This window comes from Anguilla rostrata, chromosome 17, assembly GCF_018555375.3.
Source record: "Anguilla rostrata isolate EN2019 chromosome 17, ASM1855537v3, whole genome shotgun sequence".
NCBI classification, from domain to species: Eukaryota; Metazoa; Chordata; class Actinopteri; order Anguilliformes; family Anguillidae; genus Anguilla; species Anguilla rostrata.
The window spans coordinates 27,794,171-27,816,641 of NC_057949.1; the positions used below are offsets into that span (position 1 = coordinate 27,794,171).

Here is a 22,471-nt window from a genome sequence, read left to right on the forward strand (position 1 = left end):
GCGAAGGATTCTGGGGATTTGTGTTTTACAAGAGGCTTTCGCATTTGCTATCAAAGTAGGGACTATTGCCGTTTGAGACGCAATATACAGTCTCTCCTGTTTCTTCACTCTTGTTGTTATTGCTTTGACTTACAAAGTGAAACCACCCCATGGCGAAGACATTAACCTTGCCAAAGAAATGGCACAAGAACTAGACTAGCAGGGCCAACGCAGCCTAGGTGAATAAATGGGTAAGAGGCCATATTGGCCCATTGGTAAATATATAGTTTACATAGCAGTCAGCACCGGAACCACTGAATGTAAAAACCATGTCTTGCACACCAGTTATTGCAAGGTGTCCTTTATTTTAACTTGTTTTGAACATTTCTCAAAACCTCAAGAAAAAAATAATTGAATATAGAATCTGCTCCAGGTTGTTTCGGGTTCTTAACACTGACTAGAGATCTGCTATTGTGCTTTTAAGCACATAATTGAGTAAATATGCCTCTAGCCACCTGAAGAGATTGTGCAAAGTTTACAGTAGAAAATATGTGAACTTCAGAATACAGACATCTGCCATGTAAACAATGTTTGCAATTACTTGAGAGTAGGCAATATTACAGGCATTCATTACACAGAACAAGAACTACACTCTTTAACCGACTCTCTTTATGTGGGAACCACTGATTTGAAGTTTCTGGCAGTTGATCATTTTACTGGTCAACTTGTATACTAAAATGCTGACCAATGCAAAAAAAATCAGGCACTGTGCATTTTAATTAGCAGGCAGTTGCTCTTTGGTACTTCCTGTGACTTGGTTTATTGACAAGTGATTAGGAAAGATAATAATCCTTGTTGATAATGGCAGTCACAATCTTTCTTCCTTGCCTGTTTCAGAGTTTATGTATTTAATTTTTGTCCCGCTGGCCTAAAGAGCTGTTTTGCAGTGTTCAGGCCAAGCAGACCTCAGGTCTTTGTTGATGTAGTAGTACAGCCATGCCACAAAGGGGAAGACGGTGATGGCAGTTGCAGTGCATACTCTGAGAGCACCAATCGGATTTCTGGAATGAGGGGAAAAAAAAAACAAATGTGATTGGACAGTGACATTTTACCCCTCTATGGCTTGATTCTGGGCAGCTGATATACTAGCAGAACAAATTAACCTGTGGCCTCTATATCACCCAGATTGTTGTCAGGGAAATAAATATTTAAAATTTTCACTTTGTGACAGTTGTGAACACAAAGGCATTTCTATGTTTATTAAACATGAGAATTACACATGAGAATGTTAGACGTTTCATTAAAAAAAAACAAAAAAAAACGGATGTTTCCAATTAGCCAGGACTTTGCTATTTCTTGTAGAGCAACAGAAAATCCTCACCTCCCAGAGTGCCTACACAGGAGGAGCCAGACCATCGTCAAAGCCAGCCCAGAGAATTCTCTAAACAGCAAGGACGAGGAAATTAACTTCAGTAAAAACTGAAGGGAGAAAAACTGACACCTCTCTGGTGTAAGCCTTACACACACAGGCCATGCAATGGCTATTATGGTGTGTGATGTATAAACCTGAGCGCACATGGCTAAGGTACTGTATGCCAAGTGATGCATGTATGGAGCATGGAGCAGAGGTGTTCAAGTTGATAGACCGCTTCCCAACATAAAGTGAAATCAGTATTTATTTATTTTTTTCAGTGTACCTTCCCTCCTCTTGCTGGAAGACATCCTTAATGCGTTTTTGGTAAAGGACCCAGCCCAACATGGAGGCCACAGCTGCGGAAATCAGCGTGTGAAGATCTGCAAGCCTCCTCCATAGCGATGCCTCTGCAAGAAAAGTGTCTTTCAATGCACTGTGTGTAGACCTTTATACAAAAAAGATGTCAATAATTACACGCTGTATGTTTTATTTATTTATTTAGTTTAAAAAATGCAACCAAATACCTGTTATGTGTGGATTGAGGCTTATCAATAAGCATAAACCTGCGGGAATCGTATAGGCAGCCTGCAAAGACACATTTGGACAGTCGAAATGCAGTTGCGGTTAGTGACGAATTAAAGTGATTTGGCGAAACTCTGTACCCAGTTTCGCAATTCCTCCTGTAGCCTTATGCGTGAACCCTCTGACATTACGATGAGCCATTCAGAGGATTAAAAAAAACGGAATCTGTGAATTAATTCAAAGAACTAACCCCCTTAGTTCTACGATTTCTCCATCAATGTAGTTAAATATAGACGGGTAATCTTACCATCCACAGGCCAGCGTCGGGATCATTTATCTGGATGGAAATAAAAATCAGACAGCTTAGTAGCCCAAATTTGTGCCAATACACTGCGCCAGATCCACTAAATCATATTTGGTTGTTAGTTTCCTGTCATCCCATCAAACAGCGGATTTCCCTGAAACTTCGCAGGAAATCGCAATGTGCGCTCGCGACAATTGTCTAAATTCAGCGTCTTGCCATTTCAAAACTGTTGCTGTAGAACGCAGTGTTTATGTTTTTAAATTATCCATCAACTAGAAAAAAAATTAAGCGAGCAAGCTAACAAGCCTATACAGCTGTCAAACTATGCTTTCAGAAAGTTGCACGTTACTTGCCTGTACATAGCTCGCTAGAGAAAAAAAGAGACACATGCATAGGTTGCAAGATCTCCACATTATTCTCAAACACTGATTTGATCCTGGGTGTTCTGTCATTTTCCCATTTTGCTTCATTTTTATTGTGCATCGGAGGGGGAAATCGTCCCCAGCAGTACGCAAACTTTCCTCGCTTTAAATAAACTTCGAACCCGAAGTGGATCACGTGTACCATGATGGTGTACTCCGGGATTTGAAGTTCCTTTACCGAGAAGCTTTCCCTTGGACTCGAACCACCGAGATGTACATGAACGACGTTAAAGTTGGTTCTGATTCGCAGTTCTTGATTAAAAATTTCTGGTTCACTTTAAATCGATTGCATTATGCAAATTTCAGTTGCCTCTTTAAATTAGCATGACACAGACAAAGTAATAATAATAATAATAATAATAATAAGATGCCTGAAAAAAGTTACTAGGAAGCAGTTGATTTTACCAATGAGATTTGGACTGCGAAAAGGTTTCTGTGCCCCTTATGTAATTAACTACCTCAAATTAAATGAAAGATGAACATATAGCTGCGTATTTTACATCTTAGACTGTTTTAGAAAGTTTATTTTATTAAATTTATTTTTATTTAGTCGCGTTATCAAGCCAGGTATGTCAGTTATGGGCAAGGCGAACAAGGTTTCAACAGCCTATTTAGCTGTTATTTTGAGACAGAAGACAGAAGGTTGTATAATTTTGTTAAATTCCCCCCACTTCCACCGCACATATCTTATGATACAAGGGATTTAAGGATTCCCCCACCTCAAAAACTACAACTTAACCCCCTGATGATAACCACTAACCACGGAGCCCCTCCTCAGGCCACAACACATAATGAATACAAATAAAAAGGATTTATTTATGTGGAATGTGTCTTGTGAGGAAAGAGAAGCATGTGGCGCTTTTCTTCGTTACCTAATGAAGGCCATCTTTCAAAAAACAACAACTTTTTTTAGGTTGAAAGACTCAAATCATTGCACAAGTCATTCATCCCACGTTCTCATGTCTGAAAATTCAAAGGACTACACGCAATCTGTTGTTCTTCTTTTTCGGCAGTTGGAATTTCTGCAAATTTACTGGCCTCATCAACTGCCTCCCTGCTTGTTACCTAGGCGACTGAATGCAGGCGGTTCTCCCTTGGGGCGACGGTGGTGCAGCTGAGCAAACATTGCCCTCTGGTGGCCGGTGGTGGAAATTCACACGCCCCAAACAACCGTGGCTCGGTAGTCGGAGTTGTAGGTGGTTTTGTCGTGGAAGGCGGCCTTGGGCAAGCGGATCTGATCCCTGGGCAGGATGAGGAAGCGCCTGCTCCCCTCCTGGGTCCTGAAGTCCTGCCCGTAGCTGGTGGAGAACTCAGTTTTGCCCTCGGGGCGAACATATTCGGGCCTGTACCGCTGGGGAGGCGGGACCAGCCACATTCTCAGGTTCTCCGCGGGGGCCTCGCGGTTGGAGGCCTTGCGGTTGGGGGTCTCGCGGTTGGGGACCCCGCGGTTGGGGGCCTTGCGGTTGGGGGCCTCAAAGGGGCTGATGCCGAGCCTCAGGCTGTCCGGGGGCCTGGCCGAGGCGGCCGGGTCCCCTTGCAGGCCCCTGAAGTCCCGGGCGTAGGACGTGGCCGGCCGGTCCGTCCTCGGGACGGGACGGGCGTACGTGTCCCGGCGCGGCGGGTAGGACGGGGCCACCTGCCAGGCCCGGTACTGGTCCCGGTACTCCGTGGTGGACGCGAAGGGGCAGGTGCTGACCTTCAGGAGGTCGGGCGGGCGGGCCGACACGGCGGGCCGCCCCCAGCGGCCACGGTAGTCCTGCGCGTAGCTGGAGTCGCGGCCGGAGGGTGGGTCGGCGCCGTCGGGCCGGGACGCGTCCCCCTGCCGGGACGTCCCCGACGCATAGCTGGAGAAGCGGCGGTAGTCAAACGCGTTCTCGCTCCGTCGGAACTCCCCGAGCTCGGGGTCGAGCGGGACGCTGGCGGACGGCGAGCGGACAGAGGACGGGCCCGGCTGGGGCTGGCCGATCCAGGAAGGAGCGGCGGTCGTCGGGGCGGTCGTCGGGGCGGTCGTCGGGGCGGTCGTCGGGGCTGTCGTCGGGGCGGTCGTCAGGGCGGTGGCGGTGGCGATTGAGCCGCGGGAGCCTATGAAGCTCGGCCGCACGCTGTTCGCCGTCCTGAAGCGGTCCTGTTTTCCCGCAACCCAGCGACGGTACCCTTCAGCAAGCACGAGGCAGAACATTCATCACTTTGTCAGTCATAAATATTTATATGTTACACATTGTAGAAATCACCAGAGATGATTGACAAACAGGATAATACACAGTTTTTTTTTAATACTTTGTTTTTTTTTACACTGTTGCCAAAGGAAAGGTTCATACCTGAGTACATAGACTGAATGTCCATCATTCCTTACTATACTTCATTCTTCTCTTGTCTTCTCACTTTCGCTGGAGCAAAAAACCCAAAATCAATCAATCAATCAATCAAACAATATTTCTGTGCAGCACCATTTGACAACAAGCTGTCACACAGCACTTCAAAATGGAGCGAATTTATTTATTTTTTAAAACGTAAAAACCAAGTGGTTTTTTTTTAAAGGTGATCAAGCAGAACTTCAGGACAGAGTAAGACAAATAGATGGGCCTTATTGTTACACAGGTGTTTACAAGTTCTCTAACTCTGCTTGAAACTTTGTGACAGTTGAGATGGTAAAGTAAAGGGCTACATGTATTCATTCATTTTTACCTTAAGTACAACACATGCACATTTCTATCAAGAAAACTTAGATAAGTAGATAACGGATACTACAAGACATGCAGGCTATTTCTCCTAAAATTCCAATAGATGCATATTTCTCTCAGCAGAACTGCAATACGTACAGTGACGTCAATACACAAGGTAATCTGACATCATGCTATTATTCCACATTCAAACATTCGCCTGTCACGCTTTCTATTAATGAGGGGATGCAACGCTGGCTAATTAGCCGGCCATCGACTGATTGTGCGTCCGAATCCATCAGGGTTAAATGCTTTCAGTAAGGAGACCTACCCAAAGAATAAGCGCGCGGAGCGCCCTGTTTCCCCGTTTATTTGAACTGCTTTCTGAGGACTGGTGGCCTCCATGCGTTTTCATGAATGAACGGATAGGCTGGTTTTAAGCGTCTTCTGGACGAATGGAATGTGACGGCATATGAGCCTTCTATGACGTAACTAGAATCAAGTAGTAACTGGGCGAACACCCCAAATGCTGAAATGAATCCACTTGCATTTGGTGGGGGTGTCCTAGGTAGAATTATTCCAAAAGTTCCATAAATTTTAATTAGTTTATAGCAATAACGTGTTTATAGCAATACCGCTCGTTGCAAATGCTCGCTGTATTTGTTCATTTGCTGCTCATGTTAAATTGAGTGGGGAGCTGGTGCGTCATGAATCAATAATGTAGTATTGAACTGTAGTGGACCAATTGAATACATCTTATGAATTAACTGAATTAAATAAAATTCAATAATAAACTAACGATATTTCCCATTACTATCAGAAATTATTTTGTTAGGAAAAACAGCACTTGACGGTCGCACTTGAACTTACGTCATTAATTGAAACATCTCGCGAGAGAAGGACAGCGCAGGTTCAATTAGTGCAAGGTGTGTGGCGCGTCCGACTACGCTCCAGAGAATACCTGAATTTCTTTGGAAGTAGTTGAAACGTTTCATTTAGCATAGCTTTAGAGGCTTCTTGTCGTTTGTTATATCCTTTCCGTGGACTGCTGGAGTCTACCGGTTAGTTTGCGGCAAGCCGTCTAGACTTGCTTCAGGTGTATTTAATTCTTCAAGATTGGTAAGAGCAAAGGCTTGACTCCCAACAACCGCTCATAATCTTCGTGTTAGGTTTACGATGGCGTCACTGGAATTTGAACCTAATAAGGTTTGTGCATGTCCATTCTCCTTCATAGGCGCTTTCCCCAATGGGTACAATGTTTTCATGCGTTTCCATTATGCACCCGTTTCACCACGTATCATGCGTTCAGATGAAATGACAGCATGCACGGTATTCTGCTGGAAAATCCAATACGAATGAATAATTAGGCGCTTCATCTCAATATGTTGGTGCGTTGCTCTTTTCTGATAGAATGTGGTTGCCAGACTGGCTAATCTCCCCTTGGTCAGCTCCACCTGCAACCTGTTGTCTTTCGCGTACTGCAACACCAAGGACAACCACCCCTACCTGAGGTCCGTGTGCGAGGTGGCAGAGGCAGGCGTGAAGACGCTGACATCGGTGGCGCTGACGCAGGCTGGCCCCATAATCGACAAGCTAGGGCCACAAAGTAAGGCTAGCTCTCTACTTTTTCTGAAAAACTGGTGGCATGTGAAAACAGTTTAAAACCGCGGTCGTGGCGTCAAAATCCTATTCACGCAGTCCTTAAAATTACGCGTTGACGTACTCGCCCTTTATTCTTACGGTAATACGGTAGAATTTAAGTGATGCTCTGCACTTGAAATTACATTTTAAGTACCCTTTCCTGTGGTTACCATTTGTAGTTTATGCAGTTCATCAGAATCACCGTTTTCCCCCGCTCCACTTAATCATCAACCATTGCCAAGGCAACTGCCTCACCTGTCACCATAGCCTTGAGCCCAGCAGCTCTGAGATGTATATAGGAAGGCACTTTTTAAAAGGTCCACAGGTAGAAATACCTGCTGTTAGAGAAAGCAACCTCGTCTGGCCTTCGACATACCAGTGTCACAGTCACCCAGAAAAATTTTGTGTAGTTTAGGTTCCATAGAAATGTGTATACATTTATAATAATTATTATTCACACTGTTACTAATAACCATAATCACTTTTAGAGAAGGAATGTTATCATGTGATACACCGTTTGTTTGCCTATAAATAGTTTTTTTAATTTGCCTTTCTGGGGCTGGAGTTGGTCATTTGTGTTCCCCTTCCACAGTTGCTGCTGCTAATGATCTGGCCTGTAAAGGCCTGGATAAGATAGAGCAGACCTGGCCCATCGTGCACCAGCCCCCAGAGCAGGTACTGCATCAGAGTGCCCTGCTGCCACTGCCGCTGCTGCTGCCGCTATCGGCATCACTAACGGAAAACCCTGTTATTTGCAAGTGTTCTGGTTTGAGTACAATCCCAGATCCTCTGTTACAGGATGAAATTCTGAGGGAGTGTGGGGGGGGGGGGGGGGACAGGACTTATACATACTGTATTTGAGATATGGCAGTGTACCCAAATCTTTGTATTGGGGGGGGGGCAGGACTTATACATACTGTATTTGAGATATGGCAGTGTACCCAAATCTTTGTAGCTTTGCATTAAAAAAAAAAACAAAAACTATTTTGGTACTATAATTTGGCAGGGTGACTTGTAACTGAGAGCTGCAAGCAAGCACAAAAACAATGGGTTTTGAACAATAGTGCAGAAATGAGTTGTGTGAGATGCACTGCTACGGAAAAGAGCAGTCTGTCAGATTTCATTATTTCCTGCAAGATGGAGGAATGCTTAAAAATAACAGGGGTGACTGAAACTCTGGTGGGGTAGATTACAGCTGAACCTGTAATAAGAGTCTTTGGCCAGTAGATGGCACTGTGATCGCACCACAAGATAGAGAGAAAACTAGTAGACTACAGAAAACTAGCAAACTGTAAACTGGAGAAAAAAACTAGCTTACAGCTTGCTGTTGAATGATAGTGTGTGCAGTCAGTGCTGGGTATTAACAACCTAGCAAGGTTTACTGTCGCTTAAATGTGATGTAATCAAACCTGCTATGAACTGGTCAGAGAGTTGAATTGTCATTATTGTATATCCCCTGAATGAGCTGTAAATGTTTCCATTACTCAAAAACTCAAAACTTACTTCAGAGCTGCTTGTTCTCTGTGGATCGGTTATCCCTCAAATCTGTCTGATACGCAGCTCCCACTGATAAACTACCAGTACACCATCAATGCAAAAGAGAAAATAGCGCTTGGTCTTCCATTGATCTATTTGACTTTCTGACCCACTTAACCTTGACATCTGATTAAAAAAAAATATATATATATTTTTTAAAGCATCATTCTTATTGGTCACCTACCCTCATGTGACTCCTGCCCCATATGCAGGTCGCCACCAGCGCCATGGCTATCGTGATGGGAGCCAGGGAGGTGGTTGCCATAACGACGAACGGTGCCCGCGAGGCGCTGTTGTTCACGCTGGCGGGGGTGGTGGAGCGGGCCCGGGGGGCGGTGCTGGGCCGGGTGGAGATGACCCGCGAGGCGATCGGCGGGGGGGTCCGCACCGTGATGGGCTGCCGCGTGGCCCGCCTGGTCAGCACCGGCGTGGACTCCGCCCTCAGCACCTCAGAGACGCTGGTGGACCAGTACCTGCCCCTGACCGACGACGAGCTCGGTGAGCCCTGAAAAAAGCCCCCAAAACCAGTCTCCAGCCACGCCCACCTGGCCATTCAAAATAGTGTACAGGGAGAGGTGAGGGACACATCTCCTGATTTAGCTTGCGTACCAGAGATGGTCTCTCTCTCAGGTGGGCATCATTAGTTATAGACATGAGGGGTTATCTTGCTCATAATGAGCTACTGTAAGCGGTATATTTCTGCAAAGAATGGAACATTTAGATTCGAATGAAATCATCTCTGAATGATTTTGGGCTCCCAAGTCTTTAATTGGTTGGTTCTCTTTTTGTTCATGGGGAAAGACCTTTTAAACTGGCCTTCCTGACCTTTATTACTGAAATTCCCCAGTCTGTGCTGACCTTGAATGGGTCCAGAGCATTAAGCAAACGCCTCTCTCACAGCATCACTTTGCATGACGCCACCCTTTCCCTCCTGCAGAGAAGGAGGCCAAGACTGTGGAGGGGTTCGACGTGGCCGCCAAGCCAAGTTACTACGTGCGGCTGGGCTCCCTCTCCACCAAGCTGCGCAAGAGGGCCTACCGCCAGGCCCTGGCCAAGGTGCACGAAGCCAAAACCAGGAGCCAGGAGTCCATATCCCAGCTGCACCTCACCGTGGACCTGGTACGTCCGGCCACAGGCGCTCGCTACCGGTTAACACCTAGCGCGAGGGAAGGGGAGGTTATGACCTCACATATCAGTACAAGCATGCTAGGTTGCGTCTGCATATCCTGACCGGACACATGACATTGCAGTGATACTGCAGGCTGTGATTGGGGGTGGGGGACCCCAAGTTAAGAACGTCAGAGAGTGAAATGTTAGCCACTCATCAATTGTTCACCACATCAGCAGCTGCTGCAGCCTCTTTACTAACTGCTGCTCTGAACACATTTCACAATCATATTGGAAAGGTGGGAAGATCAGGATTGCTCCCAACACCTCAATAATGATCTTTTACCATAAACGAGAATGATACTGATGATGTTGAATTAGAGCGAACTCAAGCAGGCTGGTCTTGGCCTCTCTCCTCCCAGATTGAGCACACCAGGAGGAACGTGGGAGCCCTGGGTCAGTGGAAGAGCAGCGGCCATGATGGAGATGTGCAGGTATTCACAGGAAGTTCTGCTCCGTTCTCAACAAGAAAAAACATCTCCCCTAGGCCGCTGCAGTCCTTCAGACGAGCGGGTGGAGTTAAATTCTTAAATGAAAAGGTGTTCCAAAAGTGAAATACTAAGAGGGAAAAGAGAAATGAGTGAAAGTATAAGGATTAAAATACTTTTTCATTAATTGAATTGGCACAACGGCTAGCAATTGCATGGTGAGCAGCAGGTGGTGCTTCATAAAAACACCAGCAATGAACAATGGCATATTGTGAAATAGTGATTTGTTTAATTTGTATTTATATAAACCCACGGGTGGTCATCCTTGGTCCTGGACAGCAACAGGGTCTATTTATTTTTGTAACAAAACCCAGCAGACCCTGCAGCTCACCTGGGCCAGGAAGGTCTACCCCCTGGTTTGAGCTGTATGACTCAAACTGGGATAAAGGTGTGTGTGTCTCACTGCTCCCCTGTATGTGTGGATAGTAACTGGTGTACTGCTCCTGTCCCCTGCCATCTGACCCCACCCTTTCCTGCCCCCCCCCCCCCCCCAGCGCATGGAGTCCCGCACCCTGGCCATTGCCCGCAGTCTGACCCGCCAGCTGCAGAACACCTGCCTGTCCCTGGCGCCCAGCCTGCAGGGCCTGCCCCAGAACATCCAGCACCAGGCCCTGTCCGTGGCCCTGTCCGCCTCCGAGATCTACGCCAACTTCAGCGGCGCCTTCACCTTCCAGGACCTGTCCGACGGCGCCCTGGCCAGCAGCCGGGGCCAGCTGGCCCGCATCAAGGAGTCCCTGGACGGGGTCATGGACTACCTGGTCAACAACACGCCGCTCAACTGGCTGGTAGGTCCCTTTTATCCCCGGGCAAAGCCTGGCCCCGCCCCCGACCCCGGCCATGACCCCACGACCACCCCAAACCACAACCCCGGTCACGCCTCCGATACTGACCCCGCCCCTGACTCCGCCCCCAACTCCACCCCCTCAAAGCCCCTGTCCAATGGGCAGGTGAAGATGTGGGCCGCGGAAGAGAAGATGCCGCCACTGATGATGTAATCGTTTGTCACAGAGTCCCCCCCCTGGAGACTTGCCGGTCTTGTGTCCAGCTCTTTATTGCAAAAAAGGTTACAGGTTTAAAAAATTTAGTTTTTCAGTTTAATATAAGTTTTTGAAAAGCAAAATTAAGGTGTTACCCCTTTTGGCAGGTGTTTCACAGACCTAAGATTAGGTTTGATGTCACAGCTGGCTAAGTCGGTTCCAGATTTTTTGGCTAGTCAGGTTCTGTGAAGCACCATGAAGTCACGTCTTGTCCTTAGTCCAATGACCTCTGCTATCCAATGAGAGCTCCTTTTGATGAAGTCAGACATGTGATGTCATTGTTCTGGGCCGGCTCCCCATCCAGCCCATGATTAATGTTAATGTGAGAGTTTGGTTCTCATAGTGGGTGCCACCATTGTGAATATTTTCCTTTTGTTTTCCTTGTCACGTATGTGTGCCTTGGTGCCATGGAGGTAGGGGGCGGTGTCGTTTAAAAAAAATGTAAGGAAATGACATGGGATTGTAATTTCAGGAACCCATCCACCCTGTGAGACGTGTTGTCCTTGTGCGAAATTAGCGGCTAGTTAATACGACGTTCCCTGTGTATTCCATAAATAATAAATTTGTGCACAATAATCATAATAAATGAAAACGCATCTAATCTGTGTCATTTGACTGCTTTGGACCGTTTAACATCATGCCCCCCCGGTTTGGTTTGGGACAGGGGGTGATAATGGAAGGGGGTGGGGCTTCTCAGGCTTAATATGGTGCATTGTAATGCAGACAAAGAATACAAAAATTTTTAAATTGTATTGAAAGCAGACGGTGCCTCTGCTTAGCTGGAGAAGAGGCTATTGTATGCCACCTTGAAACCCATTCCTTCCATCAGTGTGAGATTGTGCCCACCAAAATATCTGATCTGGTTTTCTTTTTACTTCTTTTTTTGAAATTATTTTTTTATTTTTATAAAGATTTGGAAAAGTTCTATTCAGTTTGGTTCTTGATTGGATAGTGATATGACACGTTCACCATCTTGGGGTTGAGCTGTCACCCTGACAAATCCCGTAAAAAAAATCTATATTGCTAGAGGATTCTGACAGCAGTGGAATTTAACTACATACAGACCTGTCCGTTATATATATAAATATTAATATAAATATTTTTTTAAATCTTCCCTGAGAATGGCTCATGCTCGGCTCTCTCTCCCGTTGACAGGTCCCCGATTTCACCTTCCCTGACCTCGCTCCCGAACCCGAAGGTTTCCAGGTCGAGGAGAGCGAAGTGCCTTACGGCTTCTCCTACACACAGGGCGCCCTGTACACTGCCTGTGTGCCCCTTTAAAATGCCCCCCCCCTTCCCCCCCGTCCCGTCCCACCCCTTTGTCCCGGCAACCTGTGGGATTTTTGTTTTTCTTCATTTACTTTTGTACAATTGTTTTTGAGGCACTGGTTCAGGAACTTAAATAAAGTAACTTGCATCTGATTAGTCTCGGCCTGGTGCTTGAGCCCCATTGCGTGGAGCGGAGGACTGTTTTTAGGGTTGCACAGGTGAAGGGACCCTGGGGACGTCACCGTACGTTTTGCGACCCGACCGCGCGAACAGGCCCTTCGCCACCGGAGAGGGTTACATGAACAAGGTCTGAATGGGGGGTGGCTGTGGATTTAAAATTGGGCAGCTCTCGTTATTTGGAGTAATTGTGAGAAACGGTGGTGCATTTCAGTCAGCCAGCTGGCTTGAAAAGAAAACAAAATGGGTATTAAAAAAAAAAAAAAAAAAAAAAAGATGTGGCGTGCATGAAATAAGGTGTTTACATAGCACAGTAACGATGACGTTAAGATTATTTTTTGGCCGGACCGCAACAGCGGGGCCAGCCCTATAAACGCGAATGTCTGAGACTGACTGACTGACTGCGTGATGAAGTTACACCATTGGTCGTATAGACACGTATACCACTGACTATCCCTGTGACAAATTGGCCACAATTTCGCACACCCATACACGGTCCAGCCATATACTAGGTTTTGACCTGGTCTTGTTTACTTACGGTTCTATTTTCCCCTGCTCTAGAAGAATCCCTGTGTAGGCTGATTTTCATTCCAACCAATCCACCTTAACTATGGTTATTGAAAATGAGGTTTAAGATACATTTCTGCTGAAAGAAATATTCACTCTCTTACACTCTTCTTGTTAAAAAAAAAACAAAACAATTAACTGCTGCCTATACTCTCTCTCTCAGGAAGTGTTAAAGTTGGATTCTCAACACTGGACCTACTTAGAAGGTCATAGGTCTGCTGTCTTCACGTTTAGTCAGCGCTAAGATAAACCCCTCCCCTGGCTTTCCACATCAGCAACCTCCATCCGTGCTTTTTGCACACACTTCGTCCAGTTCCTGTTTTGCTACACGGGCGCACACGACCTCGCAGGGAGATTTACGTACTTGGTTCGGAGGGTTTGAACCGCACGGTTGTGGAATGCTGTCGCGCGCATCTGCCACTGCACGCCAGCAGCCGGATTGAACCGAGAAAGCTTTCCGGCTACAGCACAAAGAGATGTGCCGACGTGTGCGGGACATCCAGGAGAGGTTCAGGTAACAATTAAGCGCCGCTTTCTGTTCGCTCCACAGCACTTAAGCGATACCGTAGCATACTTCTCTGGTGAACACTCGGACCAACACGATGTTTCACTGGGATGCTGTTAGTCTCAAGTGCCGGATAATTTTCTAAAATGCTGAATCCAAGCCACAACAAGCAATGTTTTGTACCGTTGACCAGATACATTTCCTGTGTGATTAATTACCCCGAAAAGTTCTTCAGAACAATTGAAACGAGAACCAGGAATGCTTGATGTCCCAGGGATCTGGATAGGTAGCCTGCCTCTCCCTGGTGACCACAAGAGGAACCGTGTAAATCATTTGAACACCAGTCTAATATCAATGCTCATTGGATGCAGATGTGTGCATTAATCATTTCTGCATTTTATTTTTCTATTAATGCACTATCACTGTCGTGCGGTGCAATCGTAACAGAATTGTTTAGCTCATCTCGGAATATTGAACACGGAGAATGAAACAAAAGAGAAAACTTAGTCGCCAAAAATACGTCTGCACGAAGCAGTTGTTCCAAGTGGACGTGCTATTATAGTGATAACGGGACAGTAACGGAAACGAGTTCCGATTATTTAAATCGCGTGGGCTTTTGATCTGCGCAACGGGGACGGTCGTGCCGAGTCGTTCCTGAAGTGCACGACGGCCAAAGCAGAACTGCCGTCATGAAAATCAGCACAAAACTTTTTCAGGGCAGCTTCGCGTTTACCCTTAGTATGACTTGTCTCCTTTGAACTGAAACTCCGTTAGTTCATCCATCATCAGCGCACTTTTCTTTGCTACTACGTTCGTACAGTCATCTGTTGCACAGGTACATGCGAAATCGAAAACGCTGCAAACGCAAGCGTGAGACTATTATAGTCGTTGTGCTTTTTATGTTTTCCTGGAACCCACGAGTGTAATTCATCTGTAAGCAATTTCGCTTCAGAATTCAGTCCAACGGCTCCATTTCAGCCTCGCACGGTTCTGTTTTAACGAATATCCAAAATAATTACTGGGAAAGGACCGACACGTTGTCGCATACGTGGCTACACTTAAAGCTGTTTTGCACCTGCATTTTTAAAGACATCAAACACCTTCAACAACTCTAACATATCGAAATATTGGCTGTAAGCCTAATGAAAACTGACACACACAGTGGTGCCCAGGGCCAATTTTGAGGAACCCTGGGCTTACTGCGTGCGTTCACGTGCAAACAGACGCGACCATATCCCGCGGGAAGGGGTGCGACTCTTAAAGAGTGCAGCATGCCTTAATATATAGGCTACGTCCCACTGACAGATCCACATTAATTACTGCCGGGCAGGTTGCACGTTTTCCTCTTTTTCCGTTAACCGTCTTTTTTTAACAGTGTCTCTGTAAAAATGGTTATACAAAGAAAATTGAAGTGTATCAGATGACGTGACCTGCCGGAATAACGCGGTCGTGGGGACAGCTGTTGCGAACTTCGTTTCTATACCCCGTTGCAGCTGTGCACCCACATCCATTGTTAAAAAAAAACCATTCTTCTGAGAGATAGCGCAAAGCCAGCCCCCACTTCCTCCCATTGGGCAGTCTAGCAGCTCCGCGCAGAAATGACCCTGGAGGAGTGCGCTTGTAGTCACAGCAGGTCTGGCCGGGGAGCCATCGCAGCACGCTCGCGGCACTTGTGCAGGGGCGCGGGATGGACCTAACCCCCACCCACCCGGAGCGCCGGCTGGAAGTGGTGCCATTCCATGGGAGACCATTGAACCACAGACAATAAGTCTGCACCTGTTTCCCTGGCAGGTCGGGAAAGCGTTCTTCCTGTTTACGGTCGTCTGGGAAACAGGATCAGAAAAAGGATCTTTCATACATACGCTTGTGCTGCAGCAGATGAGCCTCAGGCTTCATTGCACCGCTTATGAATTACATCACAAGCGGCCAATAAGTCATTATCGTTATTACTCGTGCGCTTAATAGGCCGAGTCTCAGCAAGAATCTTCTGTCACCGTAAAATCAGCAACCAATGAAGACTTAAGAATCCAGGTCATGTGACATAAGTGCAATCAGCTCTTTTAATTGATAAATTAAGTGCTGAGTACACCTGAAGGGCACCAGACCCCGTGGCCCTCCGAGCCCCTGATTCAAGGCCCCATGGGGTGGAGGTTAAGATGAGGGACAGGGAGAGGAAGAATTACAGCGTTTTCTATAAAATCTGACATGTTTGCGGGTGTTTTTTGCGGCAGCTTCTGGAGAGGAATCGGTTCCCTTTAACAAGTTCCGTTTAATTCCTCTCCAAAGCACACATTCATCCACTCTGACCAGCCGGGTTTCCTCCTTGTGATATTTGCATTTGTTGAAATGTCATTCAGTGAAGGCTGTTCAGGAACCCACCGCATCAATGAATGAGATTTTTTTTTTAAATGAATGTGGCTTATTAATACTCAATTTAAAAAAAGAAGTTTTATATTTCCACAGCTGTGGCACAGAGTCCATGTAAACCACAGAAATGTCCCAGTTCAAAAGGTATGGAGTCAGAGTTGAAAGAATTGATATTACTGTGAGGCCATCATCTTACTACAGTCAAGGGTCCATTACCATGCTGTGAGGCTAACTGAATACAGTCGAGGGTCCAGTACCTCACACAGACTAAAGAGTCTGTGCCAAATGAATCCCTGGCTGCTAAATTCTTTCATGGCTAATGATCTCGAATGGGCGCCGCAGTGGCTAAACCAGAAGGTGCCAGAGCCAGCCACGGCCGGCCGCCCGCCCCACAGTGCAAGTGCAAATCATTAACATCGACCAGAGATGGGAATCTTTCAGTTGACTAGGATGTCATTGCACAGTAGCGACCCCTGCTGGTCGAATGGACACCAAGAATGCCGCCTGTTTAGGCTGCACGAGTGTCTCCCTCTGACATTATTACAGGTGCTCTTATCCAGAGCGACGTACATTGTGTCCAGATATACAGCTGGACACATACTGGAGCACCGTAAGTACCTCGCTCGACAGTACAACGGCAGTGTCCTACCGGGAAATCGAACCTGCATATATATAGGTTACAAGACCATCTCCTTAGCCATTATGCTACACTGCCGCCCGTGTCTGTGCCAGCCCAATATGCGGACTGTGGTGCGACAAGAAGCGCTGCCTTCATGGTGTACTTCAGAGGCGGGTACATGCCTTCCACCCGAATAGATAGTGGAGATTGCAGCAATGAGCGCTCATAAAATACCATTGAGCGTTCCAAACTGGGGAATGAGAAGTGGTAAAAGAATAAAAAGTTACCTATGGAATTCAATTTGGGAGATGCTGGCGTTACTTGTTAGACATCCCCGTGCTTATTGTATTTGCGTGACTGTTGATCAGGGGGAAACTGAGATGTCCGGTTGGCTTACCGGTAGACACGCGTGGTGCCGCGTCACCAGAAAATGTTTGAAAATATTTTAAGGAAAAGTAGTGGATGTCATGTTGACGCCTCAGTAGTAGCATTAATACCATGTAGAAAAAGTGGCGTCTTGCGATGAGGTTGGGTATCGTCAGAGCCGAAGAAGGGATTTTGGAAAAAATAGACGAGCGGAGATGCACAAGGAAATGGAGAGTTATTACTCCTCTCCGAACTTGCTTCCTGTGTACTGCCTGAAGCAGGGACTGCCATTCATGCATTGGCCCACACGCCCATACACACGTCCACCATTACGTGCAACTCCGGATGCAAAATGCCCCTAGTTTTTGCGAGACCATGGGCTGCCAAAGAAAGACATTCAGTTTGGAACGGAATACCGTCCCGTTTCTTTACTCAGTATTTGCCCTTGATTTTTCAACTGAGGCTTGGCTAAAAATATCCGAATCTGTTTCTGGAAATTTCTAGACTTTTCACCACTGAAATATCTCTTAATGTTTATCCATAGTGTTTTCATATGATTCACAATATTACTCAGCATATGAATGAATGAATTAATGAATTAATGAATGAATCATTGCATTTATATAGCACTCAAACTGCTGAACACTCAAAGTGTTTACAGTGATGAGTAGGAACTCTCATCGCCCTCCACCAGTTGGATGCCCCCAGAATTTAACTAGCTGTGGGAATTATCTGATTCACTGTGTGTATTGGTGACGCTGCATTCTGAGCAGTGATTTGATGTTTTGAGCTCTGCGTGCACGTTTCCTTTGAGTGGTTTCTCCGAGGTGGTCAGTAATGCCCCCCCCCCCCAAAACACCCGACCACTGGCAAAACCAGGGTTTCATATCCTCCATCCGCAGCTGGGCAAGGTATCATGCTATTTCCATTCATCAGCAGAACAATGACGGCATCCTCCCTGTTCACATGCACAACGCCCCCCCCCCCTCCCCAACACCCCCCCACAAAAAAAGATAAAAAAACAAAAGCCGATCATATAGTGCTGTGCCTCATTCGAAATACACATGAAAAGCAGGCAGAAAACAGGTCAAAGGTCATGCCATCTGCCCCAGTCAGAGCTCAGGCCGTTCGAGCACTAACCCTGGGTTTGGCGTACAGTCTGTTGTTCTTCAGACCAGTCAGAGGTGAGGGGCGTTGAAACAAGAGCCCATGCAGGGGGGTGGGGGTGGGGGGCGGGGGTTGTATGACATCACCATCTTTGACCTTTACAACTTTAAATTAAGCAATTAAGGTCAGGGGATCAAAAAACACTCCAAATATTTAAGTTTTCAAGAAATGAATCGACATCGAAACGGCTGTGACATTCCACTACGAACTGTGGTGAACTCTGTTTCTGTTTCTGAGCAGATTTTGCTGTTGGACACTGGGTATGACGAAAACAACGGCTTAGATTGGTCTCCCCCGTCTCGTGTCAATGTGAGTCAGTGTGGGTCGGTCACAGGACCAGATGAAAGGAGGAAGGGAAAACATTTTTGCAGTGGGCCGCAAAAAAGGAAGTGACTCTTTCATTCATTCCATCTCCGTCAGTGCTTCAAATCTTCTGAAGCATCTGAAGAGTAAAATTAAGTCTAAATATAAGTATTTCAAATACACATCTATACATCAGGTCTGGTATAAATGTGACTAGGCCTGACTAGGTTCTGCTCCCTCCCAACTTAAACCCCCCCCTCCCCCCCCAACACCCCCTTTACACGTTGTTCAATCGAGCTTGTGCCTCTGAATCATTCAAGAACTAAAATTCCACAGCGCATGCAAAATCGGGATGGTGGTGACACTCGAGTGGCGCAAGGACTTCCACTGCTGCCCACATCTTCAGCCCGTCTGACATCACCGATGATGTAATCGGCTGTGCCAAGTCTTTTTGATTGCTCACTTAAAAAAAAAAAAAAAAAATTATATTTTGCAACAATTTCTTCACAGTCTTCAGTGAAAGTGGCTTTATTGCACCATGAAGTGCAATGAAGCAGAAAGTGACGGAATGACCATTTGCCCTCTAAACTTAAGACCCTTGAGACAATCTCACTCGAAGATTCACAAATGCTACATCTGGAATGCTATCCAAGTCACTGCTGTTTTGACTCTGAAGAAGACGCAGTAGCGTCGAAACGTTGCTCGTGTTTGTATAATATATCAGAGTGTGTTCATAATTTGTACAAAACTGTTGCAATAGTAAAACCTTGCCTCGAATGCAACTATAATTGTAGGCCTTAACTGTACTTTTATTTTTACATCGCCACTGGTTTTCACACATCAAAATGATAATAGATTGTCCTATGCCTTTTTTGTACCTGAACATGGAGGAAATTATGCTTTTGTTTTGCAAGTGAATAGCCTGCAATTTCAGTGCCACCGCTGACTGCATGACTGCTTATTATTTTCAGATTCTCATGAACTCTGTACAAAAAATATTAATAAAACCCCCCCCCCCCTCCTTCAGTCTGTTTTTCAAAACTTTTCTGCCTTTAAAATTTAAAATTTTCCTCAGGGAACTGGGCCAAGTGGGAACTCCCTCATTTTGAGAGAGAACATTGCCCATCAGTTCATTCAGAAGAGAGGAACATTTATGAGACACAATGGCAGTTGGGAAATTTTAAAGGCAAAAAAGGTTTTGAAAATGAATTGAAGGAGGCGGGTCTAGATGGACTGAACAGCTTGTTTTCTTTTGTCTTGTGATTTCTCCAGCAGCTGAATTAAAATGGAGCACACTTCTTGCAGGGAGGATCGTATCCACCACGCCCTAAACCGCTGCCTCCACGATCTCAGCTCCGCCCCCTCCGCAGTGCATTCTGGGAACGGTAGGTTTGGCTAGCCCGATCTTTAGCGCCAGAAGTTGATCATCTGGTTACTATAAAGAATTGTGCCATTGTCCAAAATCACCGACGTCATAAGAATTTCCACTTCATGCGCACGTCACCATTTAAACCACAGATGACATTTTCATTGGCCATAGATGGGCGATGGAAATGAATGGATCTCATTATATAGACATTGTTTTCAAGGCTTTGTCACTAATTTTGAAGACAAATATTGAAATGCAGAAGTGCTTGTGAATGAAACTTCTCCCTGATAACAGTTCTGTGGAAACAAGAAGTATCGTTCAAGGTTTACAATGGCATCTTAATTTAAAAGAGGAACTGGACAGGCCCTGGTTGACAGTGATGGTCCGTAGTGGTGAACTGTTGTTACTGCATGAGCTACTTTCTCACTCACTCTGAGTCAGAATTTGGTAGGATGCTGTGGTTTCTACACTTTCTGGGCACAGCCAAAAAAAAATAATGATAGTAATCTCACAATTACAGCCATTTGCTTTTCAGAAGCTCCTTCAAAAGGTCCTTCAAAAACAGCTGTGATGTAGTACAAATAATATCAGGGCAGTTATTTTTGAAGGGCCCGTAAATAAGGGCCACTGTGCGTATATCTGTTTCCCCAGCGGAAGTGTACAGGGCTGTGTGATCGACGCGGATTATACATCTGCTATAAACACACCTGACACTACCCCTCTGTGGGGGGGGGGGGGGGGGAGCCAGGTCAAGCCTTCGCGTGTTTTACTCGTGAGTGCCCGAACGCATTCTTTAACCGCCGCGGCGTGGACGCGACAGGAAGTGAAGACGCTGACACACGCAGCCTGACAGGAAGTGGCACACGGCGTATGTAGAGTGCACAGGGGTCGTGGGGGGCCTGGAGACAAGCTGGGAGGAAGATGGGGGTGGGGCTCAGCCAGTGTCAGACCCCCCCCCCCCCCCCAAATGCATTATATTGCATTACATTACAATGCATGCACACAGACTGCATTGTAGTGATCCGGTCATGGTGCAAGAACAGCTGCTGGGTTGCCCTTGAGCCTGGTTCCTTCTGAGGTTAATGTTGTTCTTTTCTTTGTTTCTGTGGTGTGTGTGTGTGTGTGCGCACTTTTGCATGTTTGTGTGTGCACGCACGTGTGTGTGTGCATGTGTGCATGTGTCTGTGTCTGTGTGTGCGCATGTGTGCGCGCACTTGTGCGTGTGTGTGTGTGTGTGTGTGTGTATTTAGCTGGCCTCTCCATGAATCATTGGACCCTGGAAGAGCTGGTGAAGAGAGACCCAGAGAACTTCCTCATTCTCCTGAAACAGATCCTAAGGAGAGCCAAAGAGGTAAAAACAAATCTCCACTGTTCTCAGATGTCTCTCCACATTTCACAACCACCCCCTTCCCTATTTATCTCTCCACTGGACGGTCCAGGGATCATTTATTGGTGACATAAGCTTGGACCAGTGATTCTTTGTTTCTTTGTTGTCTCTCATCGGACCTTTTCAACTGTTTGCCATCAATAAATTTAACATGAATTCTCTAGGTTTTCAGAACAATTTAACATGAATTCTCTAGGTTCCCCCCCCCCCCCTCCATTCTGCCCTCACAGTGCACGGCCTGAAATGTGGCTGTGTGCCCCTCTGCTCACAGGTCCAGGACCAGTGCCAGTATGAGCTGGTGGCTCCACTCGCCCTCATCTTCTCCTCCGCCCTCCTGCGGGTAAGAACCCGCCTTCGTGCTTCGCAACATCGCACAGGCGACAGGCCGACGAACATAAATTTTGAAAATGAATATAAATAGTGTATATAACAATAGTAGATTGAGTTCATGGTGTGCTTTGTACCATCTTATAGCAGCACAGTGCAGTGGAGATGCTCATCTCAAGTACACACATTAAGTAGCACCTATGTGGGTGAGCCACAGCAGCCATTTTGCACCAGAAATCACACTGAACGCAACACACGACGAGTACGGATGACTCTCAGCAGTGCCTGTTGTGCTTGGGTCTCACACAAGCATGATGCCTTCCGAGCAATGCTTGTTATTAACTCTCACAAAAAATATCTCACAAAAATCTTCATCGCATAGAAATCTTCCTGATGCACCTCCTCTCGGAATTTCCCAGGCCGCCAGCAGCTCCTGTGCATTTATCCTCTGCGGCTTTCCTCACAGATTGAAAAGAATATTCGCCAACATATTAATATTCGCCAACGGGTGAGGTCAAGTCCCACGAGTTGGCCGTGTGTTTTTACGAACGGCGTTTTGCATTTCAGACCCCTTTCCTCCCTCCACACTGCCCCCTGCTGGCGCGCGCCTGCGAGGTGTTCGGCGGCTTCCTGTCCTGGCCGGAGCCGTACGGCGGGGTGTGTCGCGACCTGCTCACCGTCCTTCGCCTGGAGCTGAGGGCCCCAGGTAGCTCCGCCCCCTCCCACAGACCATGTGACCTTTTAGGACCGCCCCTCAGCCTGCTCCCTGCTCTTCCCAGGGTTCATAGCACTGGTGTAGGACAGGCTGGGGGTTTATCGGGCGCTAACTGAGCGCTAAGCTGCTGTGAATGGCTGTTTTTTTTTTTTTAGCATTTATT

The 22,471-nt window shown here is 46.5% G+C and overlaps 4 protein-coding genes across 9 annotated transcripts in view; 2 read left to right on the forward strand and 2 right to left on the reverse strand.

Annotated features, from left to right (window-relative positions):
• Positions 1-324: 324 nt before the first annotated feature.
• On the reverse strand, positions 325-2,779 carry tmem220 (transmembrane protein 220). Its single transcript, XM_064314734.1, has 6 exons — positions 2,573-2,779; positions 2,223-2,252; positions 1,918-1,978; positions 1,677-1,800; positions 1,361-1,420; positions 325-1,040 (listed from the first exon to the last, which is right to left on the reverse strand). The coding sequence occupies exons 1-6, from the start codon at positions 2,687-2,689 to the stop codon at positions 908-910; spliced, it is 525 nt and encodes a 174-aa protein (XP_064170804.1). The 5' UTR covers positions 2,690-2,779; the 3' UTR covers positions 325-907.
• Positions 2,573-6,308, reverse strand: LOC135243141 (cortactin-binding protein 2-like). 3 transcript variants are annotated; one of them, XM_064314730.1, is made up of 3 exons: positions 6,172-6,308; positions 4,960-5,028; positions 2,573-4,795 (listed from the first exon to the last, which is right to left on the reverse strand). In XM_064314730.1, the coding sequence occupies exons 2-3, from the start codon at positions 4,985-4,987 to the stop codon at positions 3,795-3,797; spliced, it is 1,029 nt and encodes a 342-aa protein (XP_064170800.1). In that variant the 5' UTR covers positions 4,988-5,028; positions 6,172-6,308; the 3' UTR covers positions 2,573-3,794. The 3 variants fall into 3 exon arrangements, with proteins under 3 accessions (XP_064170800.1, XP_064170801.1, XP_064170799.1); XM_064314731.1 differs by lacking the exon at positions 6,172-6,308 and adding an exon at positions 5,633-6,133 and having other exon boundaries at positions 4,960-5,022; XM_064314729.1 differs by lacking the exon at positions 6,172-6,308 and adding an exon at positions 5,633-6,133.
• On the forward strand, positions 6,249-12,592 carry LOC135243140 (perilipin-2-like). Of its 2 annotated transcripts, XM_064314727.1 has the most exons (8): positions 6,249-6,507; positions 6,712-6,907; positions 7,535-7,617; positions 8,691-8,976; positions 9,416-9,597; positions 10,008-10,079; positions 10,628-10,918; positions 12,326-12,592. In XM_064314727.1, the coding sequence occupies exons 1-8, from the start codon at positions 6,478-6,480 to the stop codon at positions 12,449-12,451; spliced, it is 1,266 nt and encodes a 421-aa protein (XP_064170797.1). In that variant the 5' UTR covers positions 6,249-6,477; the 3' UTR covers positions 12,452-12,592. The 2 variants fall into 2 exon arrangements, with proteins under 2 accessions (XP_064170797.1, XP_064170796.1); XM_064314726.1 differs by lacking the exon at positions 12,326-12,592 and having other exon boundaries at positions 10,628-11,771.
• Positions 12,593-13,484: 892 nt separating this feature from the next.
• Positions 13,485-22,471, forward strand: part of LOC135243406 (phosphoinositide 3-kinase regulatory subunit 5-like) — a 19,421-nt gene continuing 10,434 nt past the window's right edge. Inside the window, exons 1-5 of one of the 3 annotated variants that reach the window (XM_064315204.1) lie at positions 13,485-13,697; positions 19,783-19,895; positions 21,130-21,230; positions 21,538-21,606; positions 22,161-22,299. In XM_064315204.1, the coding sequence (XP_064171274.1) occupies positions 19,796-19,895; positions 21,130-21,230; positions 21,538-21,606; positions 22,161-22,299 (409 nt within the window). In that variant the 5' untranslated portion in view covers positions 13,485-13,697; positions 19,783-19,795. The remainder of the gene's footprint in view (positions 13,698-19,782; positions 19,896-21,129; positions 21,231-21,537; positions 21,607-22,160; positions 22,300-22,471) is intronic. The other 2 variants (XM_064315205.1, XM_064315203.1) reach the window with 2 other exon arrangements.